Here is a 22609-nt window from a genome sequence, read left to right on the forward strand (position 1 = left end):
ACTCTTGTGGAAAATGTCCTGTCTTAGTAGGAGTGTTAATGTCACAGGGACAGACAAACTCCCACATGGATATATTTATATTCTGCCAGCCAAATGTTACCTTAGAAACTACAAACTAAGGAGTAGAGCAACATGGTGAATTTCCTACAGAATATTTAACTGAAAACACAGAGCTTTCCCTCTGCATAAAAGTACCTGACCATGAAGAACTTTTTACTGTGTGAACCCTATTTTATTTTATATTGCCTGAAGACAATAAATGTAATGAGATTGACTCCCTCAAATTCTATAGGAAAGACAAGGGAAAACAGATTTTTAAGGGTGGCAAGGGACTCCTTTGCCTTTTCATTCACTGGGTTTAATTGCTATTCTGACTGTGAGCCGTCAAAGGAACCCATACCATGAACTGAAGCCATGCAATTCCCCTGTGGGTACTTCCTTTCTTCATTTGATGGAATAAGCAAAGTCCTTTGTCCAAGTCCTGTGGTCAGTCCATCTGTCTGCATGTTGCTGTTATTGTTGCTGCATGTCTTACTAGTCTCAAGTGGTTTCCAGATTGTAATATTATGCAAATTACTTTCCTGACAAAATCATTTCAGACCTGAAAGCTGCATTGCATTGCACCTCTTGTGAGTGGACATGAAGCAAAATAATTTCCAAGAAAGCTGTTCCTTGGTGTTAGTTTGCTTTGCTGAAGAAAAAAGAGGAGCAAATGCTTTGCATGTCCTCTGTGAGACATGTAGCTCCTCAGACCCATGTACCTCTATTTCCCACTCATTTTTGACAAGCGTGATTCTGGCTGGGCTGTATCCATTAATGGTGGTTAATATCTCACTGATGCAGCACATCTAGAGCCTGGGTTGAAAAGCAAAGTGTGAAGTAGCTTCTGAGAACTGATCTTCTGAACCTGATCCTCTGAAGGTCACACTGGACAGCAGCTCTTACTGTGACCATCTGACCTCTGCCTGCATCTGAACAGGAGCTCCCTGAGCTGACCTCTGACAACTCCTTAAGCTCCTACCACCAAGCCACCAGGATGGTTGCATTTGAAAGGGCAGCTTGCATCACTGCCCGACCATCTACCCTACTCAGTCCCTTAAACAATGAAAGGAAAGAGCACATAAGGAAACTGAGCAGTAGATGAGGTCCATGAGAAATAGCCAAGACAGGTTGTCCACATACAAAGCCAGGGTGATGCAGATGTGGGTGTGACCTGCTAAAGTGATACCTGAGCAAAGGGATCCATCTCCTGGATGGGGTTCTTCTAATGGACAGCTAAGTCATCCATGACTGAAGTGTTTGTGTGATCATAGCAGGCCCTTAAAACAGGGACCTAGGGTATATCCTCAGATCTCAGCCAGGTCAGATAAGTTGAATCTTTTCTCAAGTCACTGATTTATAAGTCTGCCTTAATTTCCCTTTTATATCTCCTAAACAGAGCACAGATCCATCAGGAGACCACAGCCATATTAAGTTCAATTTCTTTTCTCTAGAGAGGCCTAGAGGTGCCAGCTGAGCAGTGTGATGCCCATGACCACAAGCAGCCTGAAACATGGCAATGTCACTCATAGGACTGCAGAATCATAAGGGTTGGAAAAGACATCTAAGATCACTGATTGGATAGGTGTGAGGAAGTGGAATAAGCCTCTTTACACTGTTATGTGACAGAGGAGGTTCTAGGAGCTAATGAAAGTACTGTGGAAAAAAGAAGTGTACACAGAAATGCTTTGATTACAATAAAAATTTTATTTTGATTCATATCATACTGAAAAATTAAATAAATAAAAGGTCAATGAATGATTGTGTCAGACTCCCCTCCATTAGAGAAAAAACCCATAATTGATTGTGTAGTCAGAGAAAAATACAAAGAAAATCTGGTCATGGGAGGGAAAAAGTGCTCAAGAGATTTGGCTTTGGTAAAAAACATAAAAAGCACTCAAGGAGTGCTTCAGAGATTTTGCAGTGGTGGTAAATACAGTCCAAGAGTTTGAAGCCTTGACAAGTTGTTAAATGTTTTCCTTGGTTCTTTTAAACCAAATAAACCCAAAAAGTTTCTAGCAGGAAAAGAGTCTTCAATAATGGCAGTGGGAATTAATTCTTCCCTCAGCATCACTTGTTGGTATCTCCTGATTCTGAAGGCAATTGAAAGAGCAGCAAAGTTGTGGGGAACTGAGACAAGGATCTAACACAAGTCAGCTGACTATAAGGACTCTAGAAAAAGTTTCCCTGGAATAGAAATGTGATGGCACAGACTATTCCTCATCCTACATCTGGAGAGATCCACTCTCTTCTCTCCTTACACTCTGAAAAATGGACATCAGTGGTTCACAGTTACTGCTTGCTGTTGGCAACAAAATTAAATGGGAATTGCAGCTTGTTCCATGATGAAGACACTAAATATATCTGCATGTATGAGCCATGAGGTTTTATATGTGCTGTCAGAGGCAAAATGTTCAGGGGAAAATGGAATTTTTATTAGAAAAGCAAAAGGAAACTTTCAGAACAACACAGACTAGAATATATCTGGCTTCTTTTTCTACTATTTTTGATTCCAAACTGACCCCTGTGATAAAAAAAAAATCATTAAGGGGATAAACCACCATGAGTTTTCTTCCAAGTCTTTCTAAAAATGACTGAAAGAGCAGACAATGTTTCTGAATTACTAATATTTGTCCATGAGAAAAAAGAAAAAATTAAGTACTTGAAGCTCCAAAATCCAGCCACACTGTGGAGTTATCACTGGCATTTTCCAAGTAGTCTTTTGCCTCTTAAACTTGCTTTGTTTGTATTACTGCAGCACCTCACCAGAAGCATATTGATTAACAGCAATTTAAACAAGCAGGAATGCTTAAACCAAACGAGCAAACATGGTTCAGGTAGTAATGCTTCATTCTTTTGCAAAGGACATGGAGCAGACAGTAAGCCCATCAAATCTGCTGTGCCTGTGACATGCAGGTGAGTTCTGCTGGCCACCATGCTGGGAAATGGCTTCTTGACATGAGGATCATGAACAGGTCTCATCTTGAGAGAAATCATGATGAGATTTGAAAATCCTGCCCTTTCCATATTGCTGAACTGAAAGGTCACACCAGGTGAGGGAGCTTGATGCCCCACACAGACATTTGGCATCCTTGGCTCTTTACGTGCCGCGAGTTCAGTAGTACTCACGTGGGTAAAGCAGTTCATGTTGGTGAGCGGTGCTGTGGCCCAAAATTCCAGCTGACCATGACATTGTGCCATGTATTGCTGCCTTGGAGGGCACTTCACTGGCACCAGCTGGTGCAGAAAGACAAGGGGATAAACCCTGCATGAAGCACATCAGTACTGAAGGGCTTTCACCAACCTCAAATACTCATCTGCTTGGCCATTCTGCCACAACTGGTGCATAGAGAGGAGACGTTTAGATGATTTGGCATAAACTCCAACCAATGTGATACATTAAAAATTAAATATGCCATTTTTCCCAAGCCTGATCAAAACTCCCTTGAAGTCTGTGGCAAGAACTCCTCTGGCTTCCCCAAGGCTGAAAGTGGGTCAATAATCCATGAGTACTGTTTTCATGATATCAGGAAAAAAAGACCACTGTTTTCCATTGTTCCCTGCCTTACTTGGATTTGTACTTTATCTGTCCTTGAGGCTTTAATGTGTTGATTCCAGCAAAAATCTGTGGATATAAAATCTCCAGTGTAACTTCCCTCCTCTCACTGCCTAGAGGTACTGACATCCATATACTCATTCCTCCAGAGATGCACATGATTTTGAAGTCTGTCTTATGCTCTAAGATCAGCTTGTGCAGATTGTGTCTTTGTAGGTGCTGCTACAAAACAAAGATTGTTAATGTATTACTAGTTGATATCCCAACCCATGATTTCTTTTCCATTTCAAATAGAGACCTTGTAAAGAGATACCACATTTTAATTGTTTAAAAACTTAAGAAGAAAATTTTCTTGGGACTTTTGAATATTTTCCCTTAAAAAAGGTAAAAGCTACCTTTAAAAATTGTCTTGTTTGCATTTGTTCAAATGCAATATAGGAGTTGTTATTATAGGTTTCTACTACAAAAGCATACCAGACAGAGGCTAAACTTTGGTTAATTTTCCCTCCTTTTATAAAAAAGTTTAATTTAGGGTTTGTCACCTTAAAAACAAAAATCACATCTGTTGCACAATTATAAAAGGCACATGTAAATGACTTGAAAAAAGTCCACTTTCCAATCTTAAACTGATTAAACAAAAAAAAAAATCCAGAGTATTTTCCACCAAAAGAGAACCAAAATTACATATAACCAAACGAGATAGACAAGTGGCTAAAAAGGCCATTTTTTCCCCTGGAGTTTTCAGTATTATTTTCTCCATCATTATGGCTGTGTAGGAAGCAATATTAAATAATACATGAGACGATTTCATATTTTCTAGACACTATCAATGCAAAATGAGGCAATGGTTGAAACAGTTACTACTCCAGGCAACTTCATCATGTTTTTCCTTAATACAGCATGAAAACAGAAGTAATAGAGAATAGAGAAGAGACGGTTCAAAAAGAAGATCAACAGCAGAAGTGAATTCATTTCTTTGAGGTAATCCTTAGTATGATGTTCACAGCTGCCTTAGTGGGTCTTAAGTCCCAAAAGTCTTTTTCACTCTTCTTCAAGGATTTCCTGCCTTGCTCGCAGAGAGAACGGACACACAGACAGCGGTTCCTGTGCCCAGGTTTCCCCTAATTGCAACAGGCAGATCTTTCATCAGTAATTCAAGAATCAAGGTGTAGAGCTTAAGTAGAGATTAGTTCATTCCCACAACTGATTGATAGCTCCCAGCTATCCATAGACAGGAAATCATGTGCAGTTGGAAGCCGGTCTTTGGCCTCATTCCCTGCAGTGTGAGATGCTCCAAATCCACCGCAGATCCACGCATTCAAACCTGGCTGGTGCCTAGATCATCTTCACTGAGCTTTGTTCTGCTGCATGCTGGAAATTGCAGCCCCCACTTGTTCCCATGGCCAGGGTCATCTGCCCTTGAAAAACTTTATTTTTTCAATGGAGGCAAGAGTCAAAGTTATATTGAACTCAAAATCCCCATCATGGACTCCTGTCTTGCGGAAAGCCCCACCTGAAGTGTTGTTTTCCCAGTAATGGTGCCAGTGTCCTTTGCTGTCTGCTCCAAAGCCGTACACATCCACCTAGGATGCAAGGGAGAACTACTGTTATTGGCTGGAAAGCAATTACTCTTCATCTGAAGTGCTGAAGAAACTTTACTCTCAGTGTATTTACAGGCAGCAGCACCTGAGGTCCTCAGTGGTGTCCCAAGCTCTTCTGGTGCATGACATGACCACAGAGAAACAGCCCAAGGCCTGTCCAAAGAACGTGACATCCTAAGCTATGCCAAGACACCACCAGACCTGAACTCAGAGGGAAAAGGAGATTTCTATCCATTAATTCTGGTTTATTTACAATATGAAAATGCATTCCTATCCCTTAAGCATGATTGACCTCAACAGATCAGTGGCTTGGGATGGGAATTGCCTCTTTAGCTGATGTGGGCCACAAAGAGTGAAAAAAATTTGGTTTGGTCCTGGTCTTCCAAATAATGTCCCATGTTTACCACACTTACATCCTTGATTATATGATATTTGCAGTCACTTCAGAGACAGATGGATTTTATGTTCTTTGCACATGTATACACCTACAGCCTCTCCTCTCCCAAAGGCTCGTTTGTTGATGGCTGTGTCTGTGTCCTCTAATGGTGAAAGTCCAAACATCACAGCTGATTTATTTAAACTGTGAGTGGTGATATGTCTGGCTGTATTTGAATGGGTCATAGCTAAAAAACAAGCTCCCTAAACCACTCACACCCAGGCCCACTCAAATATGAGCTGTTTTTAAGTTGATTTTGGTAATGTCAGAGCCCTGGTTTTTGCCTGCTTACCATAAAACAGGCTCCACCCAATCTGCTGTGACTATGATAAGAGTTTCTTCCAGTATCTTTAGGAGTATTTGCACCACCTCTCCAAGCAACACAGGCCTGGGTGACCAAAACTCTTTCATCAGCAGATGTGTGTCCAGGACAGGGATTTTGCCAGCAAAGTGAGATTTATCCCCCATGCTGACAAGCTCAGGTTTGCAGGACTTTGTAGAATTAACCTGGCCTTAGAGCTAACCTCTAACTAGATGAGTCTCCAGTCACCTTGGAGCACCTCACATCACTCAAATTGGGGAATTTCCCCAAGTAACTGCTGGAACAAAGGCATTTATTATAACCTACTGTAAAAACCCAGAAGCCTGAGTTTGAAAATACAGCGAGGCAAAACCTAATTGAAACTTTCACTAACAAGATGGGCAAAGATGCCATTCATGTTTAGATGTGTTTTGATACCAGTTGGAATCTCTGTTTATGTTTAATTATATTCTCCCAGAGTGCCTCGTAAACCCTACGACTTGATGACATTAAAAAAATCCGTCACTGTCAGTTGAGTGTGTCTGCATGTTTCTGAAGAGTCTGCATATGTTTGAAGAGGCAAATGGCAGAGAAGGTGGAGAGGGGGAAATAGACTGAGTGAGTGGCCAGGGGTTGTTCCTGGCTCTTCAGTGTGAAATGCCCTGATTTTTTATCCATATATCCAAACACAGACAGACTTTACCTCATCGCACACATGGAGAGCAAACATCAAAGACAGAAGGCCTGTGGAGGGGTATCTGCCATGATGCTCGAGCCAGTTTTCATAGATGTATTTCATAAAAGATGGATTATAAACCAGGATCTAGGCAAAATTGGAGAGAAAAACTCATTAGTAAAATACCCTGGGAAAAAACAATGGTAGCGCATAATTCCTAAAGGACACTGGGGTAGGGGAGTGGGTAAGAAAGGAATAATAGTTATTCCTTGAGGGCAAGTGAAAGGGAAAAATAAGTCTCATATTAAGTGCATTCAGGAATATTCCCCATGTGCAGTTACACATGAATAGCCCTTCCTTGGTCTTGATATTCCTCCTGCTTACAGTAATGTGAATCCTGGAGATTCCTACTGAAACCAATGGGTATGAAACAGCACAAGTGAGATGGAAATCAGGCATTAGCCATTCAACTCTCCCTTCAGCACCCTGCAGGTGAGCTCTGGGGAGTTGGAGTCCTGAAAAAGGCAAGCATGAGATGCCATGACACGTTCCATAGAACCATAGATTAATTTAGGTTGGAAAAGACCCCTAAGATCATCAGTCCAGCTGTAATTTGAGTGGGAACATAGGAGCAATTCCCTCTTCCACACAATACACCAGCCATGTCTTGGTATCTCTGTAAGTACAGATCTAAGGAAACCAAGGGCCAAATGTAAACTATCAGGAAGCCTATCAGGTCATGTAAGCTTCTTTTATCCTGTTTCCTAAACATGCTATTTTTCTATGCTGTATACTTTTTTCTTACAAGACATAAAATGCATTTTTTTATCTCACAGAGGTCATCTCACAGAGACAGAGCACTTAAGAACTGAGAGTACAGTAAATCCAAGGACTGGTGGAGGCCCTTGCTTTCAACCCCCTCCCCTGAACGAGGCAGAGGCTTTTCCCTCCATACTGTGTTTGTAATTAGAGTGCTGGCATTTCAGTGCTACTGGTTAGCTGCCAGGCTTTTCCTTTTACAAAGTCAGAGGTTAATTGCTGATATTGCATCTGTGTGTAATCTCTTCTTGCAGGGTGTTTTCAATTGCACAGTGTGGGAAGAAATACAGGCTTCTCCTCTCGTGCTCAGGAAGCTGCTACAAATCACCACATCCTGGGCTGCTGCCACTCAGCTGTGATGCGAGTTTAACCACCTGCCCTGGTGCTTCTCACAGGGGTTTTGCAGAGGTTGTCATGTACCTCACAACAGGTAAGAATGAGCTTAGGGATTATTTAATGCACCCTAGAGGTCCATGGCTTGAAGCAAAGAAAAATAAAGTGATACTAGTTCAGGGTCTCACCTGAAGCCTTTGGCAAAACCTGGCCTCTTGAATGAAAGATGTGTGCTTTAATTTGTAATTTTAATGTTCTGGAGCTAATGTCATACTTTAACAGCCCTTGATACACCAGATGCCTGTACTTTTTAAATCCGTCTTTCCAAAGACTGAGAGAATGAGACCTTTATTTTTCTGGAAGTTCCATGGAAGAGGTTCTTCCTCTCCCACACAGCCTGCCTCAGTTATATCCTCAAACCATGCAGCTACAACAACAGAAGTCTTTGTACAGTGGCTAAAGTTCCAACATTCGAATTAACATCTTTCCCTGTGGGAAATCCTGCCTCCAGCCTGTCCCTGTGCAAAGCAGGGAGTGTTCCCTGGTCTGTGCTCTCATGCAAACTGTGCTTGAACATTGCCTGTGAGACCTGTAACATACCTAGAGCAAAACCTTCCTGCACTTGGCCTGAGCTCAGCCTCCAAGCTTGTTTAATTGGGTACAGGTAATTATTGCAGCTGTGGGTCAAGAGCCTACCACGAGGAATTCTCCACTGACTTGGAAACAGCTTTATTTGTTCAGAGTTCACTTAGCTCCTTATTACAAGGAACTGACTGGGGAGTGAGAAACATCCTTGGTGTTCAAATATTAAAATTATTTTTAAAAACCTCTAAAGTCTCTCCTCAGTGTCATTACATACAAATGACTGCAACAGGTGGGAAGAGAGTAATTGCTGTGGAGGACAATGCTGCACTTTTAATGTCCCTGAGCAGCACCAGAGGAAGTGATACAACCTTCAGAACAGTGTTCATGCAATGGCATAGCCCAAAGAGCAATTTCTTTCCAACCACAATTATTTAGTAGTTGATCTATGGCCTAAACGGCACACAGGAGCCAAATTTTTAGCTTAGCTGAGCCTTGTAAAGCGTCTGTATTTTGGTTTTTTTATGAATATATTTTTATGAATGTCAAAGGCTTGCTTGGATTCTTGCTGTCTCCCAGAGAAGCAAAAGGCCTACAAATAAATAAGCAGAACAAATCCACAAACCAGCATTTCTCACCTTTTCTTTTTTGACTTTGATTTTCCGTGGAACTGGAACATATGTGCTGTTAAAGAAAAAAGAAAGACAGCACCATGATAAATAAAACTCCAAATGTAATTCCAAAGAAAGAATATTCTTCACGAACAGTAATAAATTCAAATTATTTGAAAGTAGTAAATTCAAGAAATTGTTGTAAAATGAGGCTGCAATTAAGTAACACAGCAGGAAAAGAACTGAGCTGTCACTGAAGCAATTTTACAGGAAACCACTACATTCTTAAATATTCAAGTTAATTATTGGCAGTAGGACACCAAAGATTTAGTTGAGAACACACTGTAGAGTCAATACTATGTGGAGCTCGAGACTTGTAATTCTTGGATCATTACAGTTGCAGTCTTTGCTCTTTGATGATGGGAAAGATTTTCCATTTAATTTCTTGGCAGAAAAAACCTTCTCCCACCAGGGGGAGACTTTTCCTCTCCTAATACTCGGCGTTACCTCATGATTTTCAGAGTTGGTGGCAGCAGAGTTCACCAGTTCTACGGTTATATGAAAGTCAGGCATTCCCAAGTACACAGCCCCTCATCAGAAAGCTATTTCCCTCCTCCCCAGGGCGATGCTGAAGGCTTCCTGCAGTTTCCAGCATAAATTTTCCAAGTTACACCTTATGACTGGGTTGAAATCACGAGTCTTGTCTTGCAAATGAAAAAAACTTTTATTCCCCATATCTCATGCACAGGGTGTGCTGGCATTGCACAGCTTATCACGAGTGCAGTAAGAAGAAAATCTTCCTGAATTTGTTTCACATGAAAAAATTCTGGTGAGCTGGCCTTGTAATTGGAGTATATCCCAAAATACATCCTGCATACTTCTTAGATGGGTTGTGATAAATCACCAAAGCCTTCCATTAGTTCAGTCTCAGTGTTTTCACTTGGGTTTTGGTAATGACAAGGTTCCTGTCATTAAGGTTTTATTTTCTTTGAACCTTGGAACATCATCACTTTTAAAACTTAGTCTAAATCTTCCCAAACTAGTGGCCACTTGGCAATGTTCTCCTGACCTGCAATCCCGGCTCTGGGATGGAGGCAGTGAGAGAGGTGATGGGAGGTTCCAACCCTTCTAAGAGGTGATGCTATTGGGGAAAGGGCCACTCATGCAGGCTTCTCAATCTGATCTCAGCAAATATGCCCTTGCAGCTGTAGCCCATGCCTGACCTTGACCAGCAAATCAGTAAACAGTCTTGGTGATCCCATATCCTTTTCATGCTTATGAAGACAAAAAGGGCTTCTTTGCTGGTAGAATCTCCTCAATATAATAAATAAACAGTCAATCTTTTCCCACAAGGTGATGTGGAGGAAACAAGAGGGCTGTATTTCATGGATAGATACAGTAGAAGACCAAAGAGATGGGCATGCAGTGTTCGAGACAATACTGGTGGACATCTCTGGTCTAACCAGGAGACTGCTGTAGCTCTTGTCAGATGTTATATTAGTAATTTTAACCAAGGGCTATTTCATTCTTTCAGAAGAAATACCCAAGCCCTGCTGTCACATGGCTGCAGAATTTCATAAAATCACACAGAAGATATTGGCACACTGATTAAGACCTCTGCTCTTATGATCATGTAAAACCTGGGCTGCAGGGCAGCCAGGGAGTGAGAGACCCTGGAAGTTGGAAGTACCACACAGGAGTGGGACAGAGTGATATCTGTGATGAAGGTAACACATTGCCTGGGAAACATCTTCCATGAGCCACTGTGCAGCACTCTACTGAACTCTGTCATTGGCCACCTTGTACAAGACATTTACTGAAACCTCGACCTAGAATGTGCAACATTTTAAGGAATACAGTAATTATCTTTGCCAAACTAAGTGGAGTTTTTTTCAGCATGCAGATTCCTGAAAGACTTGCAAGTGAAGGCAACCAGGGTAAATATATGGCTGATGAGGGCCTGAAAGTTTCCTATCCTAGAAAAGGCATTTCTTATTCTTTTCTGGAACAATGCTTAGTTTTAGAGAGACATTTTCAGATGGAAATACATCAGTTAAATGGGACTGAGAATGTCTGAGAGATTCAATCAGCTATCAATTGAAGCGAATATTAAGGCAATCTGCAGTTTGGCTTTTGTTTTGAAATGTAAAAATTGCAAGAATTATGATAATACTAAGAGGAGAATATGTTTAACTCACAGGTTTTGTGTTTTAGGAAATTCTTTCATTTGGATGAAATACAGAAAATTAAACACTGTGTAAAGGTCTAACCAATGCAGGATGCTTATCTTTTTTAGCTATGAGTACACTCGGGTTCTTGTTAGCCTAAACTCAGCTGACACTATGCAGCCTGTGCACACAGAACAATGACCAAGCAGACTGGGGTAAGGAGATAAGTACTTCTTCTTTCTAAAATACTGACTTTCAAATGTGTTTTATTTTTATTTCATGCCTTTTTCTCTTTAAAATTGTGCACTCAACAATTTCCTTATACGCATTATCTGACACTGTGTGTTTAATGCATGCTCATAGGTTAATTCTACAAGGCTAAAATTATGCTACATACATTGCTATGATTTATATGCTTATGATTTTCTGCTTTTATTATTCCAGCTTATTAATTATGCAATTTCCCTGCTTTGAGTCTGGCAAAAATCTTAAAATAGTGGTATTTCTTTCATATGGTTAAATACTCACATGCTAATTTATACCAGATGCTTACCAAGCCCATGTATACAATCTAATTATAAATATATAATATATTCTGTAATTTATTAAGCAAAGATGTTTTCCCTTTCATGTGCTGTGACTGCATTGTGGTCAACCAGCCTTCCTAATAGGCTAAGAGATCACCTGAAATCAGAGCAGACCTCAGAGTTCAGTAAGTACCAAGAGCTTTCTCCTGGGGCAGGAACAGGCAGTGGACCTGCCTGCAAAAGGTGTGTCCATGTAAACTATAGAACACTAGAATCATTTCGTTTGGAAAGACCTACAAAATCATTGAGTTCAACAGTTAACCCCGCACTGCCAAGTCATCACTAAACCATGTCCCTGAGTGCCACACCTACACATCTTTTAATTCCCTTCAGGAATGGTGACTTCCACCACTCCCATGGACAGCCTGTTCCAGTGCTTGACAACTCTTTTGGTGAAAAAAATGTCTTTAACGTTCAGTCTAAACTCCCCTGGTGAAACTTGAGGCCATTTCCTCTTTTCCTGTTGCTTGTTACTTGAGAGAAGAGACCAACCTCCACCTGGCTACAGCCTCCCTTCTGGGAGTTGTAGAGATCAATAAGGTCCCCCCTGAGCCTCCTTTTCTCCAGGCTGAACATCCTCAGCTGCTCCTCATCAGACATGTGCTCCAGACCCTTCCACAGATCCACAGCTTTTATCTGGACATGCTCCTGCACCTCAATGACTTTCCTGTAGTGATTGGTACAGTTTTCTGAGTGTGCTGATTTTTCCCAGTTATGAGTGTGTCTTGAAGATGGTTTTTTTTAAGACAATTTATGACTGTGTGTATTAAATGCTGGTGATGAAAAAGGTAAAAGGAAGCTAACAGAGATTTGTTACAAGTTAAGGGAATCTTAATAAGAAAATGAAAGAATCTAAAATGCATCTACAAAGAGAGAAAAGAAAATGAAGAGAAAATAAAACTTTATTTGCTTTTCCATCAAAGAGTTCCAGTTAAAATCGCAAAGTAGGTCTTATGCCCAGTCAACACACTCAAGACACGCTTTTCCAAGTTTAAACCTTCTGAGACCTTGAAACTGGGAAAAAAGTTCAAATGTCTTGAAATATTTCTCCCTGGAATAAATCAATCTGATCTGCTCTTGCTGTCTATGTGTAGCAGAGTGTCACCAGGCAATCCCACAAGGCTGTGGTTTTACACCCAGCAGACAACCTCACACACAGTACAAATGTCACATATTTCATTCTCTGGATTAGGAAAAGCCAGCTTACAGGAAGGAAGAGAATCTGCTTGCAGGCTTCCAGAAGAAACATGCATTTTGATCACATTTCTAATTCTGGTGCTGCCATAAATCAACCAGGAGACAACCTTTACTTCTGACAGCACTCAAAAAAGAACTGGAGAATAAATTCCAGTGTGTCACATTATTGCCAAGTAGAACTCTTGAATTTAAGGCTAAGACATGCAGGTGACACACAAAACATTGTTTCCTCTGCACAGTTCTCAATCATGTTCCACCGGGAAAGACAGACAAAACTCCTGACGAACCTGTCCAGGGGTGCCCGTCCTGTGGATGGGGCACTAAGTGCTGTGGTCTGCATCTGCTCTCTCTGCCTCAGGTGAGCAACCTGCACACCCCTCTCTGCCTCCTTGTCCTCTTCTGCAAGTGTACTGACTCACAATGAACCAGAGAGGAGAACAGATGAGCAGAAGCCCAAAATGAGGCACTGAACCCCAAAGCTCAGGAGACTTTAGATCAAACTGGTCAACTCCACCAACAAAAACTCGCCTTCTCATTTCTCTCAGAAATGGGGAGGTAAGGGACTGGATCTTGATCTTTCCCTCAACAACCACATCATAACATTAAGTTTTTCCTAGAAATCAAGTGTCAGGGCTGAACTCTGACTTGAGAGGGTCTGTAAAGCATGCCTAGGCCTTATCAGAAGCAGGGATTTACTCCACACAGGCCATTATGTCCTACAGCAACATGAAGTATGGAACTCCCACCCCTTGTCCCTGCCCTTACTCACAAATTGATGGTGCCTGTGGTGAGAGCGGTGACAACCCAGCGCAGGTCCAGGGTTTTGAAGGGGATCAGGATCATGCTCACATTTGCTGCCAGCTCTTTGTAGCTCTCAGGATAAACAAAGTGGTGAGTGGTCTTGCTCCCAACATCTGATTCGTAGCCAGTAGTGGGGGCACGGTTCATTCTGCAGCCCAAAAGCAAGAATTGAGACAGGAGAGGAATTAGGTAAATACAAACACATGGGAACCATCACTAAGTCATTTGCTTGAGGTACAGGAACATGCTCCCATACCTAAGGGAGTGCTCTATGCAGGGTCTTCAGACAGACCTGACAGGGTATAGGGGTCCTCAGGCAAGCTGGAATGATCATAACCCATTCAGTTAAACAGTAAAAGAAAGCTCAGCTTCAGTGTGGAGCTCCTTGGACTGAATAGGAGTGTCCACCAAGCAGATGTATCTCTGAGCACATCCCTGCATTCCCTTTACAGCCAGCAGACAGCTGACCAAAAGAGTGGTGAGTCCATGAGGACACATCTCACTTCATCCTAAAGCTGCATCCCCCAGCTGATGAGAAAAACATTGCCCTGAGGTACATCAGCTAGACTTCTTGCAGTTCCATTTCCCCCTATCTATACAGGTGTATTTGAATGTCTAGGGTCAAGGTAATAAACCACGTTATGTGTGACGAGAAGCAGCAAATCTTCCTTACGGTTCTCCCATGAAAAGACATCACAGCCACAGCGACAAATACAGGACCTGCTGCTGACCCTTCATTTACTCAAACCTTACTTTTACTTTGTAGTATGTCCTCCAAAGTCTGTAGATACTCAGGGTCTCTCTGCACACACAAGGGGGGCTTTAGGTAACCCTGGAGTCAGCACACGAAAATCTGCCCAGGGCCACCAGGGCTCAGTCAAGACATGTTGGCCAAACAGGGCTACCCTACCTTATGCTGGATGTATCACAGAGTCACAGAATCACAGAATATTCAGAGCTGGAAGGGACACACAAAGATTACAGAGCCCAACTCTTAAATGAACGGCCCATACAGGGAACAGAGAGGGGATTTCTGAACTCAGGTCTGCGGAAATGCCTCTATGCCTGTGCTCACTTCTGAAAGCCAATCTGGGAGCTCATCAGCAATTCTCTCCCTGACACTTTAGCTCCTCAATGGCAGAGATTTACATATTTCTGTGGTACAGCACAGTGCACATTAGAGACCCCCAAAGCAACTTGCATGAATCCATGGTGCTGTGCAATACCATGGAGAAACCTCCCAGTTGTCTCTGAGCAAAATGTTTTTTTCTGCAATGATATTAGCTCAGCTCCTGGCAGAAGCGCAGGGAGGACAAGGAAGGATGTAGCTGACGAGGTAATGAGGAGCATCACACATTGCCAGACAACATGCTGCCCTGGTTGCTGATAACAGGAAAGGCAAAATCTGTTTCTCGAGTCTACGCCAGGCTGTGTTATTGCAGTTCTTCCCCAGGTGAACTACTTAAGTTTCTTCTAAGTCCCGTCAAGGGAGTTATTAGCATAGTCAGAATATCCTGCCAGCCTGTGTGGATTTGTTATTGAGTTCCCGGTTATTGGCTTCCCTGCCAGCGACCCACACCATACTGTGCAGAAATACTGGAAAAGCACGGGACTCTCTGTGTTTTATCTTGAGATTAGTCAGTCAAAGATATAAAACACGGGGGTTTCTTTCCATCAAGACAAAGACAAGGGTGACATCTTGGTTATCTTACAACCTACCCTCAGGTCTATGCACCTTTCCTACCACCCAAGGTGGGGCTGCTGTTGCCATATGGCAGAAGGTAGCATTCACACCCAGTCTCAGCAGGAAGGATGGAGCAGGAACTTCCTTCTGTCATGAAAGTAGATAGTTACACAAATAAAAATGGGCTGGGACATGTTGTTTGGAAGGAAAGGTGAGCCCTCAGGCTCCCTGGCTCTCCCCTGCACTTGGCTGTACTGACAGAACATGTGGAAGTGAATTTCAAGTCACCAGAGATTTTGTGTTTAATGCACAGAGGGGTCACCTTCTCTGCACAAATTCCCACAGTGAATCCTAAAACCTTGTGCAATCCTTTCAGATCTGGCTTAAGATTGCTGAAATATAAATCAGAGACTGGAAGATTCACCAAGCCACCAAGAGTTCTGCCCTTGCCAGGGATGGATGGCTATGGGATGGGCAAGGCCTCAGAGCAGAAACATGAACCTGAATGAGTTACTCTTTAGTTACTACTACCAGCTTTTGAGTCTCACTGCATGAGTCCGGAAACGTAGCCCAGGCAATATAAGGAAGTCCACACAGGAACGGGGCTGTCTCCCCAGGGAGGGACACAGAGTTAAGCATAAATGCATCACAGCTTTCCACATTTGCAGCTGCCCTACATTTACAACCTGTAGGAATAATGTTGAGGGCTCTCCCCTTCATGAATCTGAAGGCCAGGCTGGCTGCCTCTGCCTTTGGGGAGAGACTTTTGGCAGGAAGCAAGACATGGAACTGCAGGCAGCAACTCCTGATATGATTTGTGAAGATTTAGATGTCACCTGAAGACTCTATGCCATGTTCAAGCCACATCAGAAGCCAAGGTGGCTTAACAGTTCAGTGTTGATCTTCTGCTGATTTATTCTTGACTTCAGTGCACGCTTCCCACCAAAGGTTTTGTTGCTTCTGAGAGCATAATCCCACATGTGGCATTTTCCATAGCAAGCCCTCCCTTCCTGCCCTTTATTGCTCCCCAAATTGTACTGCGCTGGCAGCTGTGGTGTGAAAGGCAGATGACATGCTGGAGACTAACTTAGTCCAGATATTTTGGCTGCTCTCTGAGTGATGAGCTCTGCTTACCTAGTTCCTGCTTGCCTTTCAGTGGGACAAAGTAGCCAATCTTGTTGCCTCAAAAGGGAGAAGCAATGAGATCCCTTACAAATTACCAGCAGCCAAACAGGGGATTCCTGTCCACAGAAAAGTGGCTTTGGCTTCCCCACCTCACCACTGCTTAAGAATGAACCAGTGCAAGAAAATCAAATCTAATACAGTCAATTAAATGTCTAAAAGATCGCTTGTGAGCACTGGCTGCAGAAATAACTTTTAGTCATAAGTGCAAATCTTTTTTATCCTATATTTTTTAACACAGGCAATTATAGATTGTGCAGAACAAGCTACGGTATCAATACCTATTAATGTTTTTTTTTCAAGCTAAAACATGAGGTCCTATCTCCAATACACACAGTTTATGTCCCTGGAACTTAGACTTGATTTAAGTACCAGATTTCACCAGATAAACCATTAAACTTGTTTACTCACTTGTCCCCTGCAAACACCAGTGAATTTTAGACACAAAGGCATCTGGAGCTGAGGTGGTTTTTACTCACCTGAGCACAAAGTCATGGGAGTCAATATCCTGGCCGTACTGAGACTGCCGGAGGTTCCCAGAGTTGCCCACGACAGCGCAGCGCCTGCAGGTGTAGGATCCCCGCTCCTGCAGCGGGTCCCCGTCCCCGGGGATGACCCCAAACAGCTCTGTGAGAGTGGCGTTCAAACTCTTTGGAGTTTTCTCTCCTTGCAGTTTCTGTTAGGGCGAGAAATCATTCCAGGTTACCAACACAGGCAGCTTTTCTCTGAGCTAGAGGTGGCTTCAAATGTCTCATCAAAGCACATTCCTGAATCTACCTACAGATACTGCCTTCTGCAGTAACAGGCTTTGAGTTGGGAGACAAAGCGTGAAAAAAATCAGGTGGAAAACCCCTTACCTTTTTAAACTTGGCTTCCTTTTTCTCCTCCTTCTCCTCAGATTCACACACTTCCTCAGTCTCTATCTAGCCATGATAGAACAGATCAAACATTTTCCCCAAGGCTGGCCTTAGCAGAATAAATGATTCTCTGGTGTCTATAAGCTTAAACCCACTCTGGGTCAGGTATCTTCTGCTAGGTCATGCGTAAAATTTCTTTTAACTCTCCAAAAAAGGACAGAAAAGTCTCAAGGAAGTTGATGAAAGACAGAAGTGACTGATATCCCTTCCACAAATTTTGGCATATGCCAGGAGTGGGAGAGCGAACTGGGAAGTGAACTGTGGAGAAACCAGCTGCTCATGCTATAAGAAACTCTAGTAGAATTAGCCCTGAGGGCTGGAGACAAAAAATCATCTAAAAAAAAATCTCCAGGATGAAGAAATCCACCCGGACCTTGGTCATTGTGCCTGTTGCCATGGAGGGAAACTGTTCTGTAGCAGCTCTGTGGTGCATGGTGGAAACAATGGCTGGATTGGGAAGGTACAGGCAAGGTGCAGGGCAGGTGATGGTCAGACACTCCCTTTCTGGGGATCAGCTCTCTGAGGTTTCCTGAAGAGGCTGGGAGTGCTGGCAGGCTCACAAACAGCATTGCCCACCCTCCTGGTGCCACTTGCTTCCAAGCTCACAAAGGGAGAACGGCTCCAGCATGAAATGGACCAAAAAGGCTCTGGCTTGCTCTGCCAGCCCAGGGCATGGAAAGACAGGGAGGGAGAGAAGAGAAACACCTTTTCCCACGACTCTCAGGAATGGCCTTGGGTAATTTGGCTTTAGTTTCCCATGAGTTTCCCTTGACAGCACCAGGAACTGTTGTCCTGCTATCTCCCTCTCTCACACAAACACAAACAGGTGCAGCACTGTAATTTTTTTTTAAATTCTGTGCTGCCTTTTCACAGGACCTTATTTGCACTGAAATGAGCAACAGGTCTCTGGAGCTCAGAGCTACAGGATGACATTGAGGCCAAGAACTTGAAACAAAGAAGACAAAGCAACGTTGCATACACAGGCTTAATCTTACTACTGGACTGCACAAGGTGATTAAGATGCAAGGTAATTAGGATGAACAGACAAGCACTGTAATTATGACCATGTGTCTCACTATTCAGTGCAAGGCTCAATTATATAAATAAAAAAGGTAATTTCTAAATTTGTGTGTGATGCAACAAACACATAACCACATATCTAAACTCTTGTGTGTTCTTTATGAATCCAATTTAACCTGTTCTTACTCTGAATATGAGAAAAACAATGTTAGAAAACCTGCAGCCCTCAAAATAATTAGAGACTTCATAGATGTTACAGTGTAGTACAGGTGTATAATGTTGTAAAATACAACTTTTTGAAAAAAGAACTTATTTTGAGTTATTTGAACACATATTTACATACACCCAGGTACATTTACTCTCTGTAAAGATGAGCTGACTCTTAACCGTCCTTAAGAAATGAAAAGGAAAGCCACCAAAATCTTATTCTTGAACTGATTTTGCCTGAGAAAATTCAGAAGAGGAAGGAAATATTCAGAAAATTTTAAGTACCTGGGTGCCCTTTTTAGGTTAAATTTTCTTTTCATCCAGAATGATAGCATCAGAAAAGGACCTGGAGTATTGATGCATTTTTGCTGCATTAAAATGGTAAGAAACATCCTGGATAGGCTCCTCCATCCTGTTATGTTTCTGTCTAGAGTAATTCTACTGCAACCAAATTGAAACATGGGCACCAACCTGGAAGTTGGACACCATTGTCCTACAATCCCTCTGTTGCACACAACTTCCATGGGAAAGACCATTACTAATGTTAGAAATTCTCTCAGTGATCTCAAATAGGGTGATGATCTTATTGCACTGTGTGATGAACACCCATACAATGAGACATCTGTTCTTAACTCATTTTAAGTGCTCTGTTTTAATTTCCCAGTGATTATCTGATTGAACTATACTTTTCAGGCCTAATCTTCTATCAACACTGGCTGGTCTTTGATGTTTCAGCAAAACAGAGAAGATGAGGCAACAAAGCTGGTTAACTCCAAGGCATATTCAGCTTGTAAAAGTTCAGACTTAACATGCAGCCAGTTCTGTATTGCACAATGTTTGCTTGGCTTGACAAAAGACCATTTTAATAGCATTACAATTACAAGCCGATTATAGTTCACTTTCCCACACCAAATTTTTGTCCTATTTTTTTGAGTATTGTTGTCTTTTTCTTTTTTTCTCCTTACCAAGCTCCCACCCATCTGGCCTTTCCCCTAAATCAACAGAAGTACTGAGTGAAAGTCTGTCCATGCTGTGCAAGGCAGAGCCGTAGCAGTGCCATGTGGCTCTCCTAGAAGAGCATCCTCCCTCCAAGTGCTGTGTTGGAACCCTGAGTTCTGAGAATTTCAGCCTTTCAGTGCTGACAGTGATCGCCAGAAGCACACTGCATTTGACCTGAAGCCTTGGGAAAGGCTCCTAAATTGTGTGATAACACTGAGGTTGTTGCTGTGTAATTAAAGTTATATCACTGGGTGGAATATGCAGAGATGTAGAAAAATTAGGCTTATGGGATATATGTAACAACATGGAGGATTTTGGGTGTGGATTTGTTCTTCTTTTCCCCTTCCTTCATCACAAATCTGGGTGTTCTGGTATTGGGTCAAAAAACCTGCAGTGCATCTCATGAATAGTTAGTTATTGGATTATAAGTAAAAATAAATTACTTGGCATTCCATAATTGGGTAAATTGGACCTTAAAAGGCCTTGGAAGTTAGAACTCATGTCCATTTTCCACCTTGTTAACTGAGGCACATCCCGTGCAGCTGTGCTATAGATAAGAAAATATTAAATATCTAAGTCCAAACAACAACCTAGCATCCTCTGCTTTTTAATTCGAACTCTGAGTAAAAGAACTCAAGAAACAGAGGCAAAGAAGAAAAGAAACGAAAACAAGAGAAAATCAACAGTGCTGTAGATGTGTGACACGGATACGTGTATGGATACAGCTGCTAGAAGTGGCCTTAAATACACTGAAATACTTGACCCCTGTGTCCTGAGTGAAGTGGCTGCTTTTCTCAGAAGTCTGTGCAAGTAATATATGCGTCTAAAGAAGCAGTTTAACTCTTTGCCTAAGACCATAAAGCATCTTAACACACCTTGTGTGGGTTATAATCTTATATCATTTATATAAAATATCACTGGATTACTAAACAGTCCAGCTTCCCTCCATAAAATATTTGTGCGTCACTTGAGAGTCAACTCTTCACCTTAGGTTGTTAAAAACTGTACTTGGGAGTTCAGATTGAGAAGTTTCCTGAATCATCTCCCAGCCTTAGAAGCTCCTCATTTCACATACAGAAGTTAACTAGCTGGTTTTGCATCTTCTTATTTTAAAAAAGCAAGCAAAAAAAAAAAGAACCCTCAAAGTTTATGCACTCTCTTTCTTTACCCATGAATGGCTCTCCAAGGAAGAGCCCGTTGTTCCCTCTCTCATCACTGTGCACACCCCCTCTAAGGATGACATGGGATTTGCTGCTTTTATAAACTTCTCAGAAGGCTTCACTGGGCTCTCCAGTGCCGTCACATTGACAGCATTACCAAGCAGCAATACCCAAAACCTGGCTAAGGGGTTGCAAAGGAAGAGGGTGAATTCAGCCAAGGCTGCTCAGAAATAATGGCTTGGAGCTGTGAAGACACAGCAACAGTTATGGAATCACAGAATGGTTTGGGTTGGAAGGGACCTTAAAGATCATCCAGTTCTGATCCCGTGCCATGGGCATTGACACCTTCCACTAGACCAGGTTGCTCCAAACCCCATCCAACCTGGCCTTGAAAACTACCAAGGATGGGGCATCCACTTCTCCGGGCAACCTTTCCCTCAAAGGAAAGAATTTATAACTAATAATACTTAATCTCCAACGTACCAACTTCCAGGTTAAAGCCATTCCCCCTTGTCCTATCAGTACCTGGCCTTGTGAAAAGTCCCTCTCCAGCTCTCTTGTAGCCCCTTTAGATATTGAAAAGATGGAATAAAATCTACCCAGAGCCTTCTTTTCTTCTGGTTCAATAACCCCAATTCTCTCACTTTGTCTTTACAAGAAAGGTGTTCCAGCTCTCTATCTTCCTGGGCTCCTCTGGATTTGTTCCAAGAGACCCACATCCTTCTTATCTTGGGGTCTCAAAGAAGTCAGGAGAACCTCAAAGGAAAGCCCTCCTGCTGCCTGTGCATCTTGCACTCACAGCCAAGTTCGGCAGCATATTAAACGCAATTGCAAAATCCCAAATTATTAGCAGGTAGAATAGATTAGCCTTCAATCACTGGCATGATGGAGTTGCAGACAGAACATGAGATGAGGCAGAACCCTTGTGGTGGACAGACAGGTACAGCTGTGGGTCTGGCAGCAGCCAGCACCAACAAGGCAACCCTGCCAACACACAGCCAGGCAGCCTGGGGGAAGTTGGGGTAGCAACACTAGTGTTTGTGGCTTTTCTAATTAATTTTTTACCTGTTTTCAAAAGATAAAGAGGAAATACAGCCCCATGAGAATCTCTTTTGCACAGCTACTAATTGCCCCACTGCAGCAGTTTGGAAGCATTAACACTCATGCAACACCTTCCAGCTACAAGATTAATCCTAGCAACAGTCTGGTGGGGCAAATCCAGGTAATCTCCATTATACAGACTCAAGGAGAACTGAAAAGGAAACCATCAACTTTAAAAATGCCTCTTTGGTCTGGAAAATATGGCTTTATTCTAGTTACATTTAATGTCTTTTAATTACTATGCATCTAAGAGTTGAAGGGGAAAAATACAGGGGCTTTCAAGAGTTTGGGCTTTGTTTACTGATTTATGTCATTGAAAAATTTACATTCTCAAATATAAATATTAGTTTTATATGTGCATATATATTGTAAATAACACACAATAATATGCTGAGTTGTACAATTTCTGACTTCCATGGCTGGTATGGGTCACCTCTACACTGCACTGCACCACTACTACTACTGATCCTAGTGCTGAGAGAGACACGTGAGCTTGGACCACCTTCTCATCCATCTGTCCTCACCATAGGAGGAGCAGCTCCAGCCCAGCTGGACCTATGTGGGGGTTGCCAGTGAGGGTAAGAGGTAGCCCAGGGTCAGGTTCTTCCAGTATGTCCAAATCTGGCCTAAAT

The 22609-nt window shown here is 42.3% G+C and overlaps 1 protein-coding gene across 1 annotated transcript in view; it reads right to left on the minus strand.

Moving 5' to 3' along the window:
* Positions 1 to 1723: 1723 nt before the first annotated feature.
* ST3GAL1 (ST3 beta-galactoside alpha-2,3-sialyltransferase 1) overlaps positions 1724 to 22609 on the minus strand; it is a 78481-nt gene continuing 57595 nt past the window's right edge. The window contains exons 3-7 of the mRNA XM_032133886.1: positions 17053 to 17249; positions 13676 to 13855; positions 8982 to 9027; positions 6637 to 6756; positions 1724 to 5178 (exon numbers count right to left, since the gene is read on the minus strand). Of these exons, the coding sequence (XP_031989777.1) occupies positions 5005 to 5178; positions 6637 to 6756; positions 8982 to 9027; positions 13676 to 13855; positions 17053 to 17249 (717 nt within the window). The 3' untranslated portion in view covers positions 1724 to 5004. The remainder of the gene's footprint in view (positions 5179 to 6636; positions 6757 to 8981; positions 9028 to 13675; positions 13856 to 17052; positions 17250 to 22609) is intronic.

This window comes from Corvus moneduloides, chromosome 1, assembly GCF_009650955.1.
Source record: "Corvus moneduloides isolate bCorMon1 chromosome 1, bCorMon1.pri, whole genome shotgun sequence".
Classification (NCBI taxonomy): domain Eukaryota; kingdom Metazoa; phylum Chordata; class Aves; order Passeriformes; family Corvidae; genus Corvus; species Corvus moneduloides.